At 41.9% G+C, this 23,293-nt stretch overlaps 1 protein-coding gene across 4 annotated transcripts in view; it reads left to right on the forward strand.

Annotated features, from left to right (window-relative positions):
- The window catches only part of ATXN7L1 (ataxin 7 like 1), a 197,182-nt gene that overhangs the window by 116,183 nt on the left and 57,706 nt on the right, over positions 1-23,293 (forward strand). For all 4 annotated transcript variants that reach the window (XR_005591675.1, XM_039517088.1, XM_039517081.1 and 1 more), the window contains one exon: positions 5,711-5,933. Coding sequence is in view for 3 of the 4 variants with exons in the window: in XM_039517088.1 (XP_039373022.1) it covers positions 5,711-5,933 (223 nt within the window). In the remaining variant the exon portion in view is untranslated. The remainder of the gene's footprint in view (positions 1-5,710; positions 5,934-23,293) is intronic.

Here is a 23,293-nt window from a genome sequence, read left to right on the forward strand (position 1 = left end):
ATGAATTTCCAGTGGAATTAGTAAAGTGGTTCAGAGACCAGAGCTTGAGGACTTGGGCCATTGCAGCTGAGGGTTTGGGAAAAGTAGAGGATTACATGAACATTACATAAAAGTAGAGGTGGTGCATGAACATTACATTGTGTGGTGGGCTGGAAACTGAGAACAGTGCTGGAGATTCAGGGATCATCTAGTCTTGCTCCCCAAACAGCATAAAGACATCACATCTGGTGTGCACAAAAATCTGATTTGGCTGGAACAATTGGATTACATCCATGTTTCCATGGGACATGGAGAGTTTGCTGGAACAGTTTAATGATCATTTGCAGTGCTATTCCGAAAAGGGAAACTTAGTTGTATAGCAATAAAATGAACTTTAGGATCTCGTAATAACATTTTAAATAAAACAAGCTTCAAGTTGTTTATTATATTTTCTTTCTTAAAATGCATGTAAGTTAATCTAGTGGGGGAAAGTTGAACTCTGTTCTCAGAGATTAATGCTGCTAAGATGTTAACTCCTTGGCAGCAGAAGCCAAACTTTGTTGCTGTGAAGTCAGTTGCCGCAGTGGATGAGCAGAAACCCACAGGCAGGCACAAAAGGATTAATGTTGTAAAGAGGATTGCAGCTCTGCTTGTGTTCTATCTGACAGATTACAAATGCTTGTGGATTTGACAGTAGTTCTTTTATAAAATAAATGCACTATGCTTAGTTATTTATGGGTAATGCAAACGTATCAATTTACAAACACTCCAGTAAATTTGTGGTGATGTCTCCCAAATTTTATACCTACTCGGGTGAACAAATGTATTTATAGCATTGCAAGATATCTGCAGAAATTGCAACAGGTGTGGAATTCCGTTTAGCATTATAATTACTTGTATTGATTTATCAGAGGCACATATCTAGCATTAGTTACTTTATAGGATTTTTTAAATAAAAACAGAAGTGTACTTGCTGGGATGACTAGGTTATTTGATGCATGTACAGTGATTATGCTATTTAACGTGAACATGTAGGACCTTATTTTCAACAGGTTGTACGCATATAACTTCGCTTGCACTTCTGTGCCTAATTTGCATGCACAATTACCACAGGTGCATGTAGAAATCCCATTTTTACATGGACAAATGGCCAGTTACAGCCTTATTGGATATTTGTATGTGCAAATACCTAATGGGAGAGTACAAATTGTATGTGCATTTTTGTGTGTGCAGTTGTGGTTTTTCTTTTTTCCGTTCTTTTTATTGGCTATGTTTTGGCAAATCAATAGAAATGTAATCTGAAAAATAAAACAAGCTTAAACAACCAAGTTTAATTTCCAGGAACTTGCAAAGGGAAGAATGCAGCCATTCTATTTAGGCAACTGAGTATGACAATGGACGTGATATTTGCTTTTTCATATGTATAGGGAGGTATATATTTTTCCAATTATTTCCTGCAGTCCTTAAGGTATTTTCAGCTGAGGCCAAGTAATATTTCTGGTAATTCTCAAAGTACCTGCTGAAAATGTGGAAGGTTATTTATAGCCATGTTTTGTTTGTAGGTGTTCAGAGATATGGAAGGAAATGCCAGATATAGCAGTCAGTACAGATAACAAGAAAGTCAGCCATTCTCTTATGCTTTAGGTAAAACATTAAAAATTGTCCTGGTAACCTTTCCTCCCTTCCCCCAAACACATACACATTTTAAAAATGGAGGGATAAACTATTATATATTAACATAGTGCTTCTTATTTCTGACATTTCACATAACTTACAAGTTCCATTGTGAATGTATTGCTTTGCTCTTGGGAATTAATCGATTGGTAAAATTTTTGATGGAACAAATCAAACTTGCTTGATTGAAAATTATGTATAACGAGGACTATATAAAAAAAATTTGAATCTGCTCATGTATGTGATTCTTTAGATGACTCTGAAATACTGATCATCCGAAATGGTCAATATGTGTGTCTGTAAATTAACCTGAGTGTCTTTCTTTCCAGAACATTTATTTTAATTATCAGTTAATGGGATATATCACCCTCAACTACTACATCCTTGGGTATAATGCTTAAGGTATCATTTTCTAGAAGGCAGTCAGTCTTGACAAGACTAATAGCTGAACTGATAGTCTGAGCAGTCCATGCTGAATATTTAAGGAGGAAAAGGTTTTACCAACTGTTTTATTCACAGGGAGTCTGTCATTGTAGAGGTTCTTGGTTGGTTACATAACAGTACCTTGTCATCAGAATCTCAAGAGAGTAGTGGTAAAATTTAGAATATAATTCAAATTTGTTTTGTTTGGCAGGACAAGGTAGATTAAATTAAAACATTTGCAGTAAAAGAGTTATAGGATGTTACACTGGTCCACAACCAAATTGCATAAAATAATGAATACAGTTTAACTAAATAAGAAAAGTAACAGTACCTTTCAAAAATTACTTATTGCAAGTAAAACTGTTGTCAGAAATCTGAAATACAAAATCTGAAGAATAATAAAAGGTGATCTGACAAGGATATTTTTGAAAAATTGAACTTGTCCCCTCTTTTTACTTATTGATGTTCGTAAGTTTTTTCTTTTACTGGGTGACCAGATAGCAAGTGTGAAAAATTGGGACAGGGTTGGGGGGTAATAGGAGCCCATTAAAAAAAAAAGCCTCAAATATCGGGACGGTCCCTATAAAATTGGGACATCTGGTCACCCTACCTTGGTGGTTTCAAGGCATGTTTATCATGAGTCTGACAAGTTACTTGAAGGGGTGGGGGGTAGGGTATTGAATCTTTAAGAGAGGCTTCCTTTATTCAAAGTGTTGTTTAGTCATTGATGTTAAATAGGTTTATAACAAAAACAAAAAAGTTTAAAACATTCTGACTAAAACTCTCTTCCATTTCTTTGAGCTCTTGTAATATCACCATTGCACTGGTTTTCCAGGAATCACAGTCTTCTAAGCTAGACAGAACCTGAATGGTCACTGTAAAACAACATGCAAGGAAAAAACTAGGGTGGATGGAAAAGAATCTTTTCTAGCCACTTGTATACATGCTAAAGAAGCAAAAAGGAGTATAACTCTAGAGAAGCAAAAAGGAATACACCTCCACTTTTGTCCCTGTTTGCACACCGCCTTTAAGTATTCAGCATATAGTTCCCAAGGACTGCATAGATGTCTGTCTACGATAGATATTATTTTATTCTTTGCTTCTTCAGTAGAGGGCAGTGCCATTGGTTATTGGAAATTAGCAGTACTGGTGACATTTAGGAATTTGTCTTGCTTCCAACTAAAATCAGTGGTAAAATTCCCATGACTTCAGTGAGAGCAGGATCGGGCCCTTACGGGAAGAGTGAGTGTGGGGAAGGATGTGGAAACAACTTGTTTGACTTTCCTATTACAATTTAAGTCATAGATGAATCTTCCTGACAATGGTGGATTTGTACTTGGGCATACGCCAGCCAAAGTATTTTCATGTTTTGACCCTATCCTAGAAATCTGTGCTTAAAGATCGTTGAAATACCAAAAACAGAAAGTGTAACTCTTTGTATGCACAATTAGTCATTCAAATGCAAATCGTTTAGATTGAGCAGCATGATGCTATCAGCTCCTGTTAATATGCTTTTGGTTAATGGAATGGCCTTGAGTAATAGTGCAATAGGTAGCATTCTGCTGGATTTTTCATTTTAGGTTTCTTATTTGATGGGTTTAGACAAGAACTATTTCCCTGTATTCTGGCCCAAAACTTAATTTACAGGTTCTCAGCACAGAAGCAAATAATTTTAGTTACAGCAGTCAATTAAAGTAATTTAGGGTTTCTTTGTTTACATTGGGTGAGGGAATTCTTTGTACCATATGGAATGTAAGAGCAACATCTTTATATTATTTTAATAATAATGGTGCTAAGGGAGAGGAATTGTGGATGTGTAGCTAGAGATTGGGATTAGGAGCCTAAAGATGTTAGCTCTGTTTCTGGCCCTGTCATTGATCTGCTGCATAATGCTAGGCCAGTCACTAAGGATGAGAGGGTTCCTTCTAGGTAAATTGCATGGAGCTACTGAGAATGAGAACTCTTGTCTCACGCTCCTCCTCACTGCATAACACTCAGCCCACCCTTTTTCTTTCTCCTACATCTCTGATCTTCACCTGGCTCCCACTGGTGGTGCCGAAACAGGATCCTGGGATCTGGTGAAGTACCCCTCGCTTCCTGGTCAGCCAGCAAGTGCTGGCAGGCTGCTTTTCAGCACAAAACTGCTCTGGCTGGAAGGTTCCCACTAGCCCCAGACTCTGCTGCAGCAAGTGCATGCCTTCTGCTTTCGGGATGAATGAGGGCATAGGAGCAGGCAGCACAGGGAGTTGGCTCACTGTGAGATAGCAGGCCAAGGAAGGGGTGACTTCCAGTAAGGAAGAGGCAGGACCAGTCAGGCCTTAGTGCTGACAACAGTTCCAATATAGCACCACTTCTCATGGGCCAAGGACCAACGTGTGCTACTTCTAGAAACTACATCAAGGTTACAGGGCTAGCTTCACCTCTGTCATCTGAGTACATCCATTCATGTCTTGGGCCTTCTGCGTTTGCCTCTCCTGGGATATGGAATTCTGCAGTTCTCCCACTATTAAAGTGGGCCCTGGGCTACAGTACCTTGTGTATCATCCATTGAGTTGCTGACCCTATAGCTCCAACTGGATTCAATACCTGAAGTTCTTCCCTTCAGGAGTCTGTGACCAGTGGTATACAGTGGTCAGACAGACTTCTTAAACCAAAGTATTGTTTAATCCGAACAGTAAGAATTAAGCATTTAGAGAAAAAAGATTCTTAAACAGTCTTACATGCTTATCTCTTACATGCTTATCTCATTTAACTAAAGCCTGTAATGAGGGCTAGGCAGACCTAGCTTCTTCAGCCATCCCAGTGGGTGAGTCCTGAATGTCAGGCTGAACAGTTCCCCAACAACTGCCTGACTTCTGGACAGAGTCTTTGTAACTGTTTATAGTCCTTTTGCTCATCTGGCTCCCAGCATTGTCCCCCACCATGGCAAACACATTTTTGTAACTTGGTTGTAGCCTGGAGGAAGAATCTTCGCTGCCAATAGTTTGGGCATTGTCTCTATAACCCTGAAGTGTTTTCTGCAGAGGTGGCTTATCTTGAGCTATTCTTTGTTCTTTCTATTTGTTTTCCTTGCAGTCCATAATTAAACCAACATATTCATACAGTAAACATCCCAATAACTAGGTCACATACAGTATTTGTAAATTATTATAAAGCAGCCTCACGTCCATCACAAGGAGCTCCCTAGGAAATTAGTAGATCCTTAGGTGGGTAGTCTGAGAACTGAACAGTTTATTAAGGATTAACATTTCAGTGCCTCCATTTCCCCTTTGGTACTAAAAATTAGTACAGTAATGTTTGCTTGCTGTACTTTACAGAGGTGTTGACAGTTTGTAAAATGTTTGTAAAATGCTTTGAGATCTCCTGATAAAATGTTAGGTAAGTGTTAAGTGTTGCTATTGAGCACTTATATAGTGTTTTACAATCTTCAGAGCACTGTACACAGTTGTTTTCGTGTTTCATATTTACCCATTGGCATTATGACTGATTTCAACAATAATTAACTAGCGTAATGTTGTGTGCTGAAAGCCACATGATTTCAGCACCGAATGGTATAACTTCATCTTTTCTAACTGCTTTTATTTATTTATTTTGCCTGTGAAATGCTTTAAAATGTATTCTTTGTCCATTACAGAACGAAGACACAATTCAATGTGTAAACCTTCCCCATCTCCAGCTTCTCCACCCTCCAATTCCAGGACATCACTAGTACAAATTAAACAGAAATCCTGTATCAGCGGCCATAACCCTATCAGCAGCAACTCAAAGCCATTCAGAACTCCCAAAGACAATCTACTTACCTCCACTAGCAAACAGCACACAGTCTTTCCTTCAAAAGTATCAAGGGATAAACCATGGTAAGTACCATTAGAATGGATAGCTGATTTGTCTACGCTTGTTTATTTCTATGTTTATTTTAAAACCTGTTTGTGTATCTCATGGTCCTCTGAAGAATATATGTTTTCTTCTCTTCTGAATGCATAACCTAAGCCCAGGGATTTCCTCTGAGGGGAAACGGGGAATAAGTGTTGTGTTGTTTATATACATATTTATATAAAACCTGACCCCCAGGTGTGTGGCGATAGATAGATAAAAACTCTAGGAGGAAAGAGGAAGATTGACGGTTCATCTTCCTAATGTACTACAAAATGTTTACTTCTCTGAGATATAGACCAAGAGAGATGTCTTTTGAGTTTGGTAACTTAGATCCATAGACCCTGTGGACCATCTGACATCACATAGGCAGACCTTAAAATTGATATGCTTCAATAGTAAGAACAGGATTTTCAGTAGTGCTCAGCATTGGCTTTGCTAAAGTCAATGAGGGCTTGTCTTCTGCAGCCCTACCACTTGTTTTGTGCACCGGCTACCACTGAACCTCATTGTTTAAGTGCTGACAGTATGTTTCATGCTCTGTGAGACTGCATAGAACAAAGTACAATCTGTAAAAAACGTTGTTCTCTAGGTCTTTCAGCGTGGATAATATTGTATATGCATTTAGGCTGTGAGATCTTTGAGGCAGTCCTCTTATGTCTTAATGTTACACTGTCAGTGTTTAACAAACTAATTGAGCGCAGTGGAGTTGTGTGAATGTAAATGAAGGGTAAATTTGTATTTTAAATCTTAAGAAACGAACTTGTCCTCAGTTATATGGAAGAAGGATGCTCTTGTGATTAAGGCCTCAGACCAAAGACATCTGGGTTTAGTTTCTGGCTCTTAGGATACGTCAACACAGCAGATGGAAAGGTGCTTTCCAGTTTAGATACAGACACATCTAGCTCTGCTTGAGCTCGCATGCTTACAAGTAGCAGTATGGCTGCAGCAGCTAGGGTTAGCTTCCTGAATTCATACCTGGGGGTTAGTCAGGATTGTACTCGGACAGCTAGCCTGAGCCACCACTCGTGCCACCCAGCCATGCTGCTATTTTTAGCATGTTTGCTCAAGCAGAGCTAGTGTGTCTGTCTTCCACATGGGAAGCACCCTCCTAGCTGCTGTGTAGACATTGCCTTACACAGTTGTGGTTTTTTGTGTGTGTGACCCTGCACAAGTCACTTAATCTGTCTGTGCCTCAGTTCTCCATCTGTAAAACTGCCATAGTAGTACTTTCTTTCTCTTTGTCCTGCCTACTTCTGTTTTAAGTTCTTTGGGACAGGAGCCTTTCTTATTATGTTCAGATATAGGACCTAGCATAATAGTGTCCTCATCTAGGCTGGGGTCTCTGGGTGTTGTTGTTACACAAATAATAATTAATAATCAAATGCAGTTTTTCTTTCTATGGTCTACAAACCATTTGTGCAGTGAGACAGAAAATATCAACCCATCCAAATCACTTTAAAAAATACCAGGTCACATTTTTCTCTCTGATTATATTGTGAGCGATTCACATTGAATTCAAAGGGAGCTGCTTCCATATATCTTCAGATTTTAGCGTATTGCAATTATTTTTAACAAACTTGGTTCAGTTTTGACTTTTTTAAACGGTTAAATCCTTGAACTCTAAGAGTGGCGAGTGTCCCAAGCAGTTATGGTGCTAACATTGACTGAAAATAGTAAACTTGACCTTTTAGACTACATATAAAAGAGATGAGGTACAGGTTATCCCAGATCGAATGTAACTGCTTTCACATACTGTGACAAAATAATACTACTGATCTCATGCTGACATTTTTAGTATCCTTACACAAGAATAAGACTTTTAAAATATTGTTTGAGGTTAAAAAAAAACAAAACTCTTGTAAATAAAAAAAATACAAATGGCTTCAAAGTGTTCACATTACAGACCATTGAAATGTTCCTAGTTCTGGTGTTACAAAATAGTAACCTACACGGAAAGATTTCATCTCATTGGCTCGTCTTGTGCAAGCATGTAATATGGGGGTCTTTGTTAGCGCACCCACCCACACACACCCATGGTGAGATGTGGAATTACTTTAACCTGGCTCCATCCATTTTATGTCCTTTGTTATGTGTTTGTTATGACCCAAGACCTCCTGGAGGGGTCCTCAGTAGTCTCTGCCCCTTTCAGGATTTTGGGGAGTCAGAGGTTTCGTGGCTCTAGTGATCAACCCTGGGTTTCCTAGATTTAAGACTTTTTTTTCTCCAAAAGCCCCTGGCTGGAGTTAGTAGTGGAACTAGGGTGACCAGACAGCAAGTGTGAAAAATCGGGACGGGGGTAGGGGGTAATAGGAGCCTATATAAGAAAAACACCCAAAAATCGGGACTGTCCCTATAAAATCAGGACATCTGGTCACCCTAAGTGGAACCCAGGTCCTCCCACTCCACTGGGTTTCAGCTCAGGGACCTTGTTTGGAACAGCCAAAACCAGTCCTCCTTAGTCCCTTGCTGCTCCCTGAGCTTCTCCCAACCTCTCCTCGGCTCTAGGCTTCCCCAGCCTTGTCCTGCTTCCCCCTCTTTGGAGTGTTGGTTTGTCTGACAGCTTCTCAGGAGTCTGCAGAAGGAAGCCATGCCTGTGCCTCTCTGGCAGCTGACCTGCCCTCCTCCCTTGCAGCCTTCCTATCTTCAGAGCTGCTGTGGGGCTGCCAGTCAGTTCTGGCTGAGCAGACAGGCAGTTACTTTGTTAACTCTTTGGGTGCCAAACCAGGAGAGGTGTATAGACCTTGTGACAAAATATTTGTTAGCCATAATTCATGTCCTTCACAGTGCCAGCAGATGGCCTTCCATAAATCAATCAAAGCCCAGTGCAGAACAGCATGCCCAGTGCATGTTTGTCTGGCTGGCTTTATTCAAAAAGTTCTAAAGCAAAATAAACATTTCCACTAAAGCAGAATAGCATTTATTGAAGATCAGTTCATTTAATGAAATAGTGTAGTAGAATTTGATAACACTTACTGTTTCTATCTAAAAAGCAGCCGACGTGTTCATTGACTAGTCCTCACAACATTCCTGTGTGGTAGTAAGGAAGTCTTGTGTAATCTCATTTTACAGATGGAAAAACTGAGAGAGATTGAGATTAAAGGATTTGCCCAGTATCACAAAGCAGGTCAGTAACAGAGTCAGGATTAAAACTCATGAGATTTTTTTTCTCCCAGTCTTGTGTGTAGCATGCAAGATCACACTGCTTCTCCAAAAAACAAAAAAACAAGAATAACAATAACCCCCCTTCTCTCTGCCCCCAGAACCCATGCCCACTCCACGTTTTAACACTGGTCTTCCTGTGCAGGTTCCAGCCTCTTCCATGGCAAAGTTGCAAGCTTCAGCAAAGTGAGGACTGATTTTTCTTTTCACTTGGAACTCAGGAAAAGAAGGCCTGATTATAAAGTATTAGAAGATGCTGTATATTAAGTAGATGGTTTTGATTTTTTTAAGGAGAAATTATTCATACAGATTTTAAGGTTAGACAGGACCATTTACAGTATTCTACTCTCACCTCCTGCATAACATAGGCCATAGAATTTCAATCAATCCTGGATCAGGCCAATAACTTGTGGTTGAACAAAAGATATCTTGTAGAAAGAAATAGCCAATCAAGAAAAAATAGTAAAAATAGTTTTAAATAATAACTTTTAATAATTGTAAAGACAGTCAGTAGTCTCTTCTAAGTCAACCCAATTGCTAATCACCTGGGTCTGGGCTGAATCTATTCACTGTTGATAGCTCAGGATCTATAGTACATGATCCTAGGCTCTGACCTCTTATCTGACCCTTTCGTGAGATATGAGGCGCCATTGCACAGCTGCAGTAGGTGTCTGGATGTCACACATATTCCATCAGAGCTCCACCTACAATATGGACACTCTGGGGGTACGTCTACACTACTCGCCGGATCGGTGGGTAGTGATCGATCTATCGGGGATTGATTTATCGCGTGTAGTGAAGATGCGATAAATTGATCCCCAATCGCTCTCCCGTCGACTGCTGAACTCCAGCTTGGTGAGACGCGGAAGCAAAGTCGACGGGGGAGCAGCGGCCGTCAATCCAGCACCGCAAGGATGCGAAGTAAGTGATTCTAAGTCAATCTAAGATACGTCGACTTCAGCTACACTATTCTTGTAGCTGAAGCTGCGTATCTTAGATCGATTCCCCTGCCCCAGTGTAGACCAGGCCTGGGTGTCTAGTTAAACCCCTTCTGTGATAAAGTGGCAGGAAAGCAAGGAACACAAGCTTAGCAGAAGAAACTCTGAAGCGGAGACTTAAGTCTTCGAGTGCCCGAGAGTTACAGATCTTTGAAAACAGCAGAAGTTCTGAGACACATCCTCCCCTATTCTGATCCCACTCTTCTTGTGAGTCTGAGGTTTGTTAGGCTGGGATGAGTCCATCCTGCTCACTCTTTCCTGCAAGTTCTCCTTATGTGTGGCAATGGTCGACTGCCTTGCACAGAGCAGAACTTATTCTTAAGTAGGATGATCTCTCCTCTGTGCCACATGTCCAACTGAGAAGCCCAGCCCCATATCCACCTTGTCATGCTTGCCCCATCTACAGACCCCCTATATAGGGAAATCATTGTTCCAGCGGGGTGGGTCAGCAGTTGAGAGAGAATCTAAGTCAGGGCCCTGGACTGCCCATGTTGATAGTTTCTTTGTGATACTCCTTCAACAAGGTATCAAGAATCTTTCCTGGATAGGGGCGATGGCTGTAATGTGGTACAATATGCTGCTGTCAGGCAAGATTAGACATCTGTTCAATATATAATACAAAATGCAGTTCATAATTTAGACTTATCCCATTCATTCACAGTCTCACTAATGCTGTATACAGAGGTAATACCACCTCCCTGCTGCTACTCCACATTCCCCTAGGATCACAGTAGAGGCAATTCTTGATTCAGTCCTACGTGGAGCACAGGATCTGGTCCAAGAGGTCAGTATAGATGAACTGCTGAGTAATAGCAATCATAATGTAATTAAATTTAACATCCTTGTGGGGGGGAAATACCAAAGTAACCCACCACAATAGCATATAACTTTAAAAAGGAGAACTATGCAAAAATGAGGAAGCTCATTAAAAGGAACAGTGAGTGACCAGATGTCCTGATTTTATAGGGACAGTCCTGATATTTGGGGCTTTGTCTTATATAGGTGCCTATTACCGTCCACCCCTTGTTCTGGATTTTTCACACTTGCTGTCTGGTCATCCTAGAACAGTCACAAGAGTGAAATGCTGGAAAGATGCATGGAAACGGTTGGGGCCTCTATTATGGTGTTTTTAAACTAAATGTATTCCCCAAATAAAACAAAAAGAGTAAGAGGACCCAAAAAAATGCCACTATGACTATGTAGAGTAAGAGAGGCATTTCTAGGCAAAAAGGCATCCTTTAAAAATTGGAAGTCAAATCAAAGGCCATGTCTACAGTGCTACTTATGTTGGCAAAACTTATGTCTCTCAGGGGTGTGAAAAAACACATCCCTGAACGGCATAAGTTTCACAAGTATAAGTGGTAGTGTGCACAGCACTCGCTATATGAGCGGGAGAACTTCTCCCACCAATATAGCTACCACTGCTTCTCGAGAGTGATTTAATTATGTCAATGGGAGAGCTCTCTCTCCTGTCGGCATAAAGCAGCTACATGAGAGATCTTACAGCGGCGCAACTGCATTGGTACAGTTGTGCTGCTGTAAGTTCTCTAGTGTAGACATAGTCTTAGGCCTCATCTACACTACAAAGCTTTGTCAGCAAAAGTTATGCTGCTTTAATTCAAGCACTTTAATTAAAACCACTGTTGCATGTCCACACTAGCTCCTTGTGTTGGTAGAGTACATTCACACTGAGAGCTCTTGCATCGACACAGAGTAGTGCACTGTGGTAGGTATCCCATTATGCAACTGGCCCACAGGGTGCTTTGGGAAGGGTTTGCAATGCCTTATGGGGTAGGTATAGTGTCGCATGATGTAAGTTTCTCAATCCCATCCTACCAAGGGCATTCTAATAGGTTGTCAGCTGCTTTTTCAACAGAAGTGGGTGTGCGGGGAGGAGAGGTGAGTGGTTGTCTGGAGCTGGGGAGACAGCAGGCTGACCGACCTATTCTGAGGCAGGAGGAGGGGGACACCCCCGCACGTCAGCCCCCAGCTCTGCTCGGCACAACAGTAGCCGAAGTAGCCCGCTCTGCCTGCCTATGGTTCTGTGATTCCTTCTGAGTTCTCCCACAGCCTCTTCAGCTGTCGGGAATGGCATCCTCAGCAGCTCTGTGAGCTCTCCACACTGAGCAATGTCAAAGCAGCACAGCAGTTCCGTGTGTGTGTGTCGTTGTCTTTCTCTCTCCACTCCCCATCCCCCTCGGCTCCCTGCAGCAGCAGTCTGCCTGCCTCTGTGTTTCTAGTGCAGGGGAGCATTCCAAAGGTTTTCTCTTTGTTCCCCAAATGGAGTAGCACGCTCAGCTGTCAGATACTTCCTGGAGCTTTGAAAGGGCAGCAGAGCTCAAAACAAAGAGCACAGTGGTCATGGCAGGCATTGTGGGATACTGGCGGAAGCCAATTCTGTTGACAAAACAAACAGCAGTGTCTGGACTGATGTTTTGTCCCTTTAACTTTGCCACAAAATACTTTATGCCTCTCGTTGAGGTTTTATTTTGTTGTCCAAAAGTAGCTTTGCAGTACACCGCTCCTGTTTTGTCAGGCCTCAGTGAGGAAAATAGAAATGAATGTAAACTACGGCAAGTCAAGTGTAAAAGTATAATAAGGCAGGCCAAGAAAGATGTTGAAGAGCAACTAGCTAAAGACACGAAAACTAACAGCAAAAAAAAAATTGAGCTACATCAGACACAAGAAGCCTACCAAACAATCTGTGGGGCCATTGGACAATCGGGGTGCTAAATGAGCACTCAAGGAAGACAAGGCCATTGTGGAGAATCTAAATGAATTCTTTGCATCAGACTTCACTGCGAAGGTTGTGAAGGAAATTCCCACACTTGACCCAGACTGAGGTCTCAGTAGAGGAGGTTTTGGAACAAATTGTTAAATTAAACAGTAGTAAGTCCCCAGGACCAGATGGTATTCACTCAGGAGTTCTGAAGGCACTCAGTTACAGAATTGCAGAACTACTAACTGTGCAATGTAACCTATCACTTAAATCAGCCACTGTACCAGATGACTGGAGGATAGGTAACGTAACACTGACTTTTTTGAAGTCTGCAGAGGTGATCCTGCCAATTACAGGCTGATAATCCTAATTTCAGTACCAGGCAAATAGTTGAAATTATGGTAAAGAACAGATTTATTGGACACAGAGATAAACCCCATGTGTTGGGAAAGAGTCAACATGCTTTTTGTAAAGGGAAATTATGCCTCACCAATCTATTAGAATTCTTTTGAGGGCATCAAAAAGCATGTGGATAAGGGTGATGGAGTGGATACAATGTACCTTGACTTTCAGAAAGCCTTTGACAGGGTCCTCACACCAAAGGCTCTTAAGCAAAGTAAGCAGTCATGGGATAAGAGGGAAGGTCCTCTCATGGATCAGTAACTGGTTAAAAGATAGGACACAGGGTAGGAATAAATGGTCAATTTTCACAGTGGAGTGAAGTAAATAAGGTCCCCAAAAGGTCCTGTACTGGGGCCAGAGCTGTTCAACATATTCATAAATGATCTGGAAAAGGGAGTAAAGAGTGAGGTGGCAAAGTTTGTAGATTATAAAAAATCACTGAAAATAATTAAGTCCAAAGCTGACTGTGAAGAATTAGAAAGAGATCTCACTAAACTGGGTGACTGAGCAACAAACCAGGAGATGCAATTCAGTGTTGATAAATGCAAAGTAATGCACATTGGAAAATATAATTCCAACTATACGTACAAAATGATGGGTCTAAGTTAACTGTTAATACTCAAGAAAGATCTTGGAGTCATCATGAATAGTTCTCTGAAAAAATCTGCTCAGTGTGCAGCGGCACTCAAAAAAGTTAACACAGTGTTAGGAACTATTAGGAAAAGGATTAGATAATAAGACAGAAAATACCATAATGCCTCAATATAAGTCCATAGTATGCCCACACCTTGAATACTGCATGCAGTTCTGGGCGCCCTAACTCAAAAAAGATAAATTAGAATTGGAGACAGTACAAGGACAACAAAAATTACTAGGGTATGGAATAGTTTCCATAAGAGGAGAGATTAAAAAGGCTGAGCCTGTTCAACTTAGAAAAGACACAGCTAAGGGGAGATATGATAGAGGTCTGTAAAATCATGAATGGTGTGGAGAAAATGAATAAGAAAGTGTTATTTACTACTTCACATAACACAAGAATGAGGGGTCACCTAATCAAATTAATAGGCAGCAAGTTTAAAACAAACATAAGGAAGTATTTCTTCACAGAATGCAACCTGTGGAACTCGTTGCCTGGGGATGTTATTAAGGCCAAAAGTATAATTGAGCTCAAAAAAGGCATTAGATAAATTCATGTAGGATAGGTCTATCAATGGCTATTAGTCAGGATGGTCAGGTGCACAGCCCCATGTTCTGCGTGTCCCTATACCTCTCGCTGCTAGCAGTTGGGCCTGGACAACGGAGGATGGATCACTCAGTAAATTGCTCTGTTCTGATCATTCCTTCTGGAGCATCTGGCACTGGTCACTGTTAGGAGACAGGACACTGGGCTAGTATGACCATTCTTACGTTCTTAGCCACAGAATCGTTCTGGGAACTCCATGTTTTTTGTTTTTTTTTGTTATCCCTAAGTCCTTTTTGGAGCTGCAGGCTTCCATGATTCAGTCTCCTGTCAAACAAGTATGGCCTACGTTCTTTGTTCTTAAATTCATGACCTTGCATTTGGCTGCATTAAAACACATGTCCAAATGAGCCTATCTTACCGTGCAATCCACATCCCACTGTAAAACTTACCTGTCATTGTTTACTACTCCAATTTTTGTGTTGGCTGCAAACTTTACTAGCAGTGATTTTATATTTTCTTCCAAACTGATAAATCTATAGATTAGTATTTCACCAATAACATAACTTGCATGAGCCCACAAGAAACCCCTGATGGATAATGATTTTCCATTTACAGTGACATTTGGAGATCCATCAATTAGCCATTTTTAATCCATTTAATATGGACTGCAAAGATTTTGTATAGTAATAATTGCTTAATCAGAATGTTATACAGTACTAAATCAGATTATATTACGTTAAGCAGTAATCTTTGTCAACCCAGTTTATAATCTGATCAGTGAACAATATCAAAGTTGTTTTCAAGGCCTCTATTTTCCATAAAAAATATGTTGACTTGTGTTAATTATACTATCTTTTAATTCTTTAGTGATTTACCCAGAAACAGTGTCACATTGACCAGTCTGTACTTCAAGGGTCATCCTATTTATCCTCTTAAATATTGGCACAGCCTGAGCTTTTTTCCAGTCTTCTAGAACTTCTCCGGTATCCCAAGATTTGCTGAAGATGAGCTTCAATAGTTCAAAGAGCTCTTCAGCCAACTCTTTTAACTCTTGAGTGAAAGCTTGTCTGGTCCAACAGATTTTAAAATATTTAACTTTAATAGCTGCTGTTTAATATCCTCTGGTAGTTACTGTTGGAATAGAAAGTATTTGATGATCACTGTAGGATGTGAATACGTCATTCAGCTTCTTTCCAAATAAAGGTAATAATAATTGGAGATATACCAATCTCCTAGAACTGGAAGGGACCTTGAAAGGTCATTGAGTCCAGCCCCCTGCCTTCACTAGCAGGACCAATTTTTGCCCCAGATCCCTAAGTGGCCTCCTCAAGGATTGAACCCTGGGTTTAGTAGGTCAATGCTCAAACCACTGAGCTATCCCTCCCCCCTCAGAATAGAATATTCATTACATTTGCCTTTTCTGAATTATTGACAATATTTTTGCATTATTGTTGACAATGTTACTGTCCTTGTCTTGTAGTATTGTAAGGTCTTGTCTATATGAACAATTAGTGGGTGGCACAAGGGGATGTGATTCTACCCCACACTACCCTGCCATGGACTACCTGTCCATATGGACTCTGCTGGCACTTGTTAACATTTAATTAATATGCTTCGGTCTAGCACTGTTTCAAAGAGTATTAGTGCAGTAAGGCCCAGAGCTCCCATCAAGATTACAGCCTCGTTGTGCTGAACAAATCTAAAATAAATGACAGAGAATGTCCCCAAAAACTTGCAGTCTAGACTGGGACTGGTTGTAACATGTAGATGAAGATTGCAATGCAAGTGAGTGTGGGGAAACAAGTGTGGCAGTAATAGAAAGCCAGAGTTGTATATATTAGCTAGTTGTATAATTTTCTGACATTGCAGTTTTCTTTTAAATAAGTGAACAAGAGATCTTTAATGAATCGCTAATCATCTGTCAATCTAGCCATCATTAAGCACTTTATTGTGGGCATTAAGCTGGGTACAGATGGGTCTTAAGAAGAATTTTGTGGGAGGACAAGAGTAATGGCTCTCCCCTCCAAATACTTAAAATATACTTTCAAAAAGCATCTTTAAAAAAAAAATTGCAAAGGGAGACTTTATCCACCTGCTTTTTAGAATGTATACTTCAGCCGGGTGCCAGATGTTTTCTTTTGCTAAGTTTCAGGAATGTTAACAATTAAAATGTAAAGCTCTCTAGCATAGGAAATTGGGTTCTGTGCTGCTATGTAGAAACTTTGGCTGGATTCTTGGTCCTAGGGCCTAACAGGGCCCAGAAATGAAGTGATTGGTGCTTAAAGTTCTGCAATGTTGGGTTACAAAATGGTGTGTGAAAGGCTGGGAATATAGTCCTCTGGATTCTGACATAGATGTGGAAGGTCTCCTGGTGAAAAGTGTTTCTGAAAAGTAGGAAATAATTTTTTTAACATAGACATACAGATTTTAAGCCCAGAAGGAACCACTATAATATCTAGCCTGACCTCTTACACAACACCAGGCAAGAAACTTTATCTTCTAATTACTGCCAAAATAGTTCTAAAGTCTTTGAGGATAGAGGTTTTATTTATTTCCACTTCTGCTTTCCACATTAGAAAAAAAACTATCCTAAGTGAAGTAGCAAAAAGTAGCTGAGATGTGTTACATAGTCATTGATTTTTTTCTCTGCTTGTACACACCAATGTGTCTGCATGGTACATGCACAAAAATCATGGCACAGTTGTAGATTCAATCCTTGTGATAGAGACTTAGGATGTGTCTACACTGCGAACTTTTGCCAATGCACATTACATCAGCATAAAGCTGCCACAGTTAGCATGTTGCTTGTGTGCGTGCGTGTTTGGCTCTTTGCGTCGGCGCTGCCCATGCTCACCACACGTGCTTGTGTCAATGCATAGTGTGGTGCGCCATGGGTAGGTTGCCACCATCCAGCACGCTCTTTGGAAAGTTTTGGCAATGCATGTTAGAGCAGAAACAATTCACACAGGGGTGACTGAGAGTCCCAGAAGTCAACTTCCCAGCATGCAACTCTCCATCCCATAATATCATCCGTAGCCCATAATTTTTGCAGCATTTTTAAAAATCCGATGAACCCGTGCATCCCACCTCACTGTCTGCCATCTCTGACAGAAACATTGAGCCTGCAGTGCGCTGCCCTATTGTCATGAGCATTGCAGGCACAGGGACACATGATCCTCCGTTATTTGCAGAGCCACAAGAAAGAACCAAATCAGTGGGGAACATAACGAATTTGTTACGGACTGATTGCTGTGGGACATAGTGAGAACTAATTCAAGGTTGTTGGTGGTATTCATGGAGCAGCTGCAGATGGCGGAGTTCTGCTTCTGGGCCCGAGAAATAAGCACTGACTGGTGGGATCACATCATAATGCAGGCTTGGGATGATGAGCAGTGGCTGCAGAACTTTCGGATGCATTAGGCCACATTCCTGGATTTGTATGCCAAGCTTGCCCCAGCCCGCCAGTGCAGGGACACCAGAATGAGAGCTGCACTGACGGTGGAGAAACAAGTGGTGATCGCACTTTGGAAGCTTGCCACACCAGATTGCTGCTGATAAGTGGGAAATCATTTTGGAGTTGGAAAATCCACTGTGGGGACCGTTGTCATATAAATGTGCAGGGCTATTAACTGTCTCCTGCTGTGCATAACTGTGACTCTTGGCAATGTGCAGGACATTGTGGATGGATTTGCAGCAGTGGTTGGGCGATAGCACTCATATCACTATTTAGGCACCTGCCCACCTTGCCACAAAGTACATCAATAGAAAGGGCTACTTTTCTCTGGTTATTCAAGCATTGGTGGATCACCGAGACGCTTCACCGACATTATTGTTGTCTGCTCAGGTAAGGTGCATGATGCTCACATCTTTAAGAACACAGGAGTGTTCAGAAGGCTACAAGCAGGGACTTTCTTTCCCAACTGGCAGATTACTATTGGTGATATTGAAATGCCAGTAGTGATCCTGGGGAACCAGCCTACCGCTTCCTCCCCTGGCTTATGAAGACATACATCGGCCACTTGGATAGCAGCAAGGAAATATTCAGCTACTGGCTCAGCAGGTGCAGAATGACAGTTGAATGTGCTCTTGCTAGATTGAAGGGATGCAGGTGGTGTTTTCTCACAAGATTGGGTCTCAGTGAAAAAATCATCCCAATGGTTACAGCAGCCTGCTGTGTCCTGTGTAATATCTGTGAAGCAAAAGGGGAAAAGTTGCCGCTAGAGTGGAGTAGGGGTGGCTGTCTGCTGAGTTTGAACTGCCAGACTAAAAGACTATTAGAAGAGCTCAATGTGGAGCTATTGGGCTCAGGGAGACTTTGAAAGAGCACTTTAACAGTGAGCCAGAGTAGTGCATAGTGGTGTTTTGGGGCCCAATAGAAATTGTGTGGTGCTTGGTATACACCTATGAATATAATGCAGTCAATGCTCCTATTAATTTTGTGATGCATGCTGTACATTTATGATTATTGTGCTGTTTTTTTCACTGATCCTCTGAGTTGTCACGTTGTACAATAACAAGTAAGTAGGTGCTTTCATTACTGCAAGGCATTCTGCAGCATATGTTGTGAACTAATAAAGATGAACTGTTTTCCAAACAATAAAATTTTGAGTAATGAAAACACTGCAAAAAATTCTGTCCAAGTTAAAAGTAAATACATTTAAAACTTAATAAATTTATGGAATAGAGCTTAAGAAAGGGAAAGAACATTTATGGCCATTTTCGCTACATGTATAGCAACTGTGACTCTTTCAGGTCAGTGTATGTGAAGCTGTGGTTGTCCTTAATGTCCTTAGGTGTGGAGTGGTCGGGGTAGGGATGTGACCCCGATGCGACATGGAATGTGGAGGAGGGGTGCAGGGAGGTGCTATAATGGAGTTCTCCATGGACTGAAAAGGGAGGTAAACCTGTGGTTGTTGAACCTGTAGGTCCACAAGAGTGTGCAGAATCTGCGTTTGCTGCTGGAGAATCCCCACTGTGTCCTGGTGCAGCTCCCTCTCCTTTTGCTGGTGTGACTCCTGGGCCTTTCTCTGTCTGCTCTTTTCTTCTTCATACAGTTTGAAACATTCACCTTTCAGGCCCTCCACTCTTGTCTGATGCAGCTCTGGCTTGCAGGATCTCTCTGAACATGTCATCCCAAGTCGTCTTCTCTCTCCTCCTTATAAGGTTCGGGCATTCTGCGAGTGTGGAAGGGGAGCCCCCTCAAGGCCGCAACGGCAGCAGCTGCAGATAAAACTCAGAGGTAACATGGTCAATGTAGTCACAATGGAAAGCGGAAGTTAAGATTCAGAACTCCCTTCCCTTGCTTCCCATTTGTTTTAAACAAGGCTCGCTTATTGACACTTCTGCTTGGGATTGCTTGTGCACCGCACCACTCACCGCTCCTGCCGTGGTGAGTATGGCCCAGCAGGGGCAAGGGAAATGAGGTGGGAATTGCTCAGTTGCATGAAGCCAGTTGCATGAGAACAGGGAAATGGCACTGAGTACTGGCACCATTTTCCACAGACAGTGATGATTTTAGCTGATATCTCACTCCCGTGGGTGACAAAGGCACCGAGAGCACAGCTGCTGCTGGCATCCTGAAGCTGCCTGGGCCCATGTGATGCTAGCCTGTTTACTGCAATGGTACCTGCCGAAGTTATCTCTGAGTGGTATGGGAAAGTGTCCCACCAGGGAGGAAGAAATAAGGCTGCCATCCTTAGAAACCTTTGGCAGTGAATTGCAAAGAACCTCCATGAAAGTTTTATTGAAATCTCTTGGGACATCCCAGTGTTCATAAACAAACTGCTCCACATGCCCCAACCACCTAACTGTACAGGGGAATGAAAAGCATTTGGGACAAATGGGAAATACATTTACACGCTTACTGGAGGTTCCTTCCCCTGCATTGGGCTCACCTATCCTCAACTCCTGGGACTGACCTGACTGCATTAGAGTCTCAAACAGGTCCTGGCTCATGGCATAGCTGGACCCCATCCTTGGTCTCCTGTTCCCCGTCCTCCTCCTTTTTCTGCTCCTCCTCCATGTCCTCGCTGTTCGCGACAGGAGTGTGTGAGTCAGGCTTCTCAGAGGTATCAACAGTGTTGTGTGGGGTGCTGGTGGGGTCTCTGCCAATTATGGCATGCAGCTCTTTGTAAAAGCAGCAGATCTGTGGCTCGTCACCGGATCAACTGTTGGCCTCCGTGGCCTTACCGTATGCCTGCTGCAGTTCCTTCACTTTCAGTCGGCACTGCCGCTGACCCTTGTCATACCCCTTCTCCTGCATCCCCCGTAGCATCAGCTCGTAGATGTCACTGTTTCTACGGCTGGTCTGTGGCTCTCTCTGCACATCCTCTTCTCTCCACAGGTCCAGAAGATTCAATCAATGTCTCTTATCTACTCCAAGCTCGGGGTGTGTCTGGAGCATGTAGCCGACATGTTCAGCTGGGCAATTGCCCACAACAATTGCAAGCTGCTAGGTGTCTCACCAAGCTGGACTATCAGGAAAAGGCATTTCAAACATTGGCAAGATTTTAAGGGGGAGGAGGGCTTCAGGTCTCTGGGACACCTGCACAGTAGAGTTCACAGTTGTGACCAGAGTGGCCAGTGTTGAGCATTGTGGGACAGCTACTTGGAGGACTCTTAGTGTCAACATAAGTAGCACAGTGTGTGCACTCCTGCTGTGTAGACCTCAGTACATCAACCATGGCTCAGCGCTGCCCAGGGAGGTCATGTTACTGCATGACAATAACAAGACACATCAATGGGAGACAAATTTAAGTGTCGACACATGCACAGCTAGGTTGACGCAACGCGGCTTGCATCAACCTAACTTTATAGAGTAGACCAGGCATTAGGCCTGATCTACCCTGTTGGGGGGGGGAAACGATCTAAGATACGCAACTTCAGCTACAAGAATAGCGTAGCTGAAGTCGATGTATCTTAGATCAACTTAGAATCACTTACTTCGCGTCCTCATGGCACGGGATCGACGGCCACCGGTCTCCCGTTGACTTTGCTTCTGCCTCTCGCCGAGCTGGAGTTCGCAGTCGACGGGAGAGCGATCGGGGATCGATTTATCGCGTCTACACTACACACGATAAATTGATCCCCGATAGATGGATTGCTACCCGCCAGTCCGGCGGGTAGTGTAGATGTACCCTATGTAACCTACCTCCACAGCCACATTTTTCAGGCAGAAATGTGTTACATAGCTGCTTTTATTTCTCTGGCACAGTGAAGCTGAATCTTATGTATGAAGTTCAGTACTAAAAATAATATTAATTCCATCTTTCTACATGACAACATTTGATGATTAAGGACAATAACATTTTTTGCTCTTTTCTCATAAAAATAGGTCGCAGTGGACTTGTCTACACACAGAATTTGCATTCATTTAACTAAACGTGGAGCAAAATCAGTTTAGCTAAACTAATGCAATTTTGGCCTGCTCTGCACTTAAAAAATTAGATTGACCTACCTAGATCACTCAGAGATGTGAAAAATTCACACTTGTGAGTAACGGAGTTATGCTGGCCTAACCTGCAGTGTAGAAACGGCTAGCTCAACTGAAGAGTTCTTCCGTTGACCTACCTACAACCGCTTGTAGTGGTGGATTAACCTCAACAACAGAAACCTCCCATCCTTTGCTATAGTAACCATCCAGCACTGAAGCTGAGCTGCTGTAGTGTCTGTAATGTAGACATGACCTTAGTATGTGAACACTCTGCTTGGTTTAACATGGGACAAGCTAAACCAGTGGAAGCCAGGTTTAAACCAATGTGAGAATGTGTCCACACCAGAGTTGCAGAGGTTTAGCTAAGCTGGTTTAACTTTATCTCTTTAGTTCACAAGCACAACTTTGTGTGTAGTGTAGGCCTATAACTGCCCCACCAATGGTGCTGTTAGAAAAGAGCCATTGCTCCTTTGTATCTGACAAGTAACATGAATGGTGGCTCAAGATGCACTTTTTTTTCCAGAATGATTGAATTTAGTACATTATATTCACTTTGATTTTTATTTTGAGAAAGGACAAAGTGTGTGTGTGGTGGTGGTGGTGGTGGGAGTTGTATATTTTAACCAGTTTTTTCTTTAGTAAAGCACCACAGCCCCTAAATTATGTAATATGAATTATCATTGCTTCTGTGTTTTTTATAATTGTTCTTAGTTTAGAAATATTCTGCACAATAATTACTAAACAGTGATTCCAAGCACAGTTATTCCTTGTTAGCCCTAAATATATTAGTGTTAAAGTGTGTTTGGCTGTGTTTTGCGTGAAAACAAATGTTTTTTATGTTATGGTCTGTTAACAGGAAAGGACATGGGAGATGGGTGGGGATCAGAAAGGTGGGAGAGTTTAGGCAGAGAGGTAGAAAGACTTACTGCCCCATCTCCTCCATCCTGCCGCAACACAGCAAGGCTTCTGGCAACTATGACAGGATTACAAAAACACAGGGATTTTAGTAAATTGAACTGGTAGAATGGAAAGTCCCTCAAAGCCTGGGGTGTTCTTGGGTTTCTGGAACATCTGGTCACCTTGCTTGCTGGTGTGGGGGAGAAAAGGGGAGGGCAGAAATATTTGACTGGTCTTATGAATGATGTTGTCTGAAGTGCACCCATTTAGCAGGTATCAGTTTCATCAGGTCATCTGCCTGATAGCTCTTTCAGTTGGTGTCTGCAGGGGTCACAAAACTGGGACAAAGCAGCATTTTTTTAAATTTGATTGATTGTAAAAACTAACAGGGACACCCAGTTGGGCCCTGAAGACAGGAGTGTTTCCAGTTTTCTGGGATACTGTGTAGCATAAAAACAATTGATTGTTCCACTTTCTCAACCCCATGCTCAGCTACTGGGTATTTCTGAAAAGGAAGGGAAATTTAGCCCAGAAGAAAAGAGTAAAGATTG

The sequence above is a fragment of the Mauremys reevesii genome, linkage group 1 (assembly GCF_016161935.1).
Source record: "Mauremys reevesii isolate NIE-2019 linkage group 1, ASM1616193v1, whole genome shotgun sequence".
Lineage (NCBI taxonomy): Eukaryota > Metazoa > Chordata > Testudines > Geoemydidae > Mauremys > Mauremys reevesii.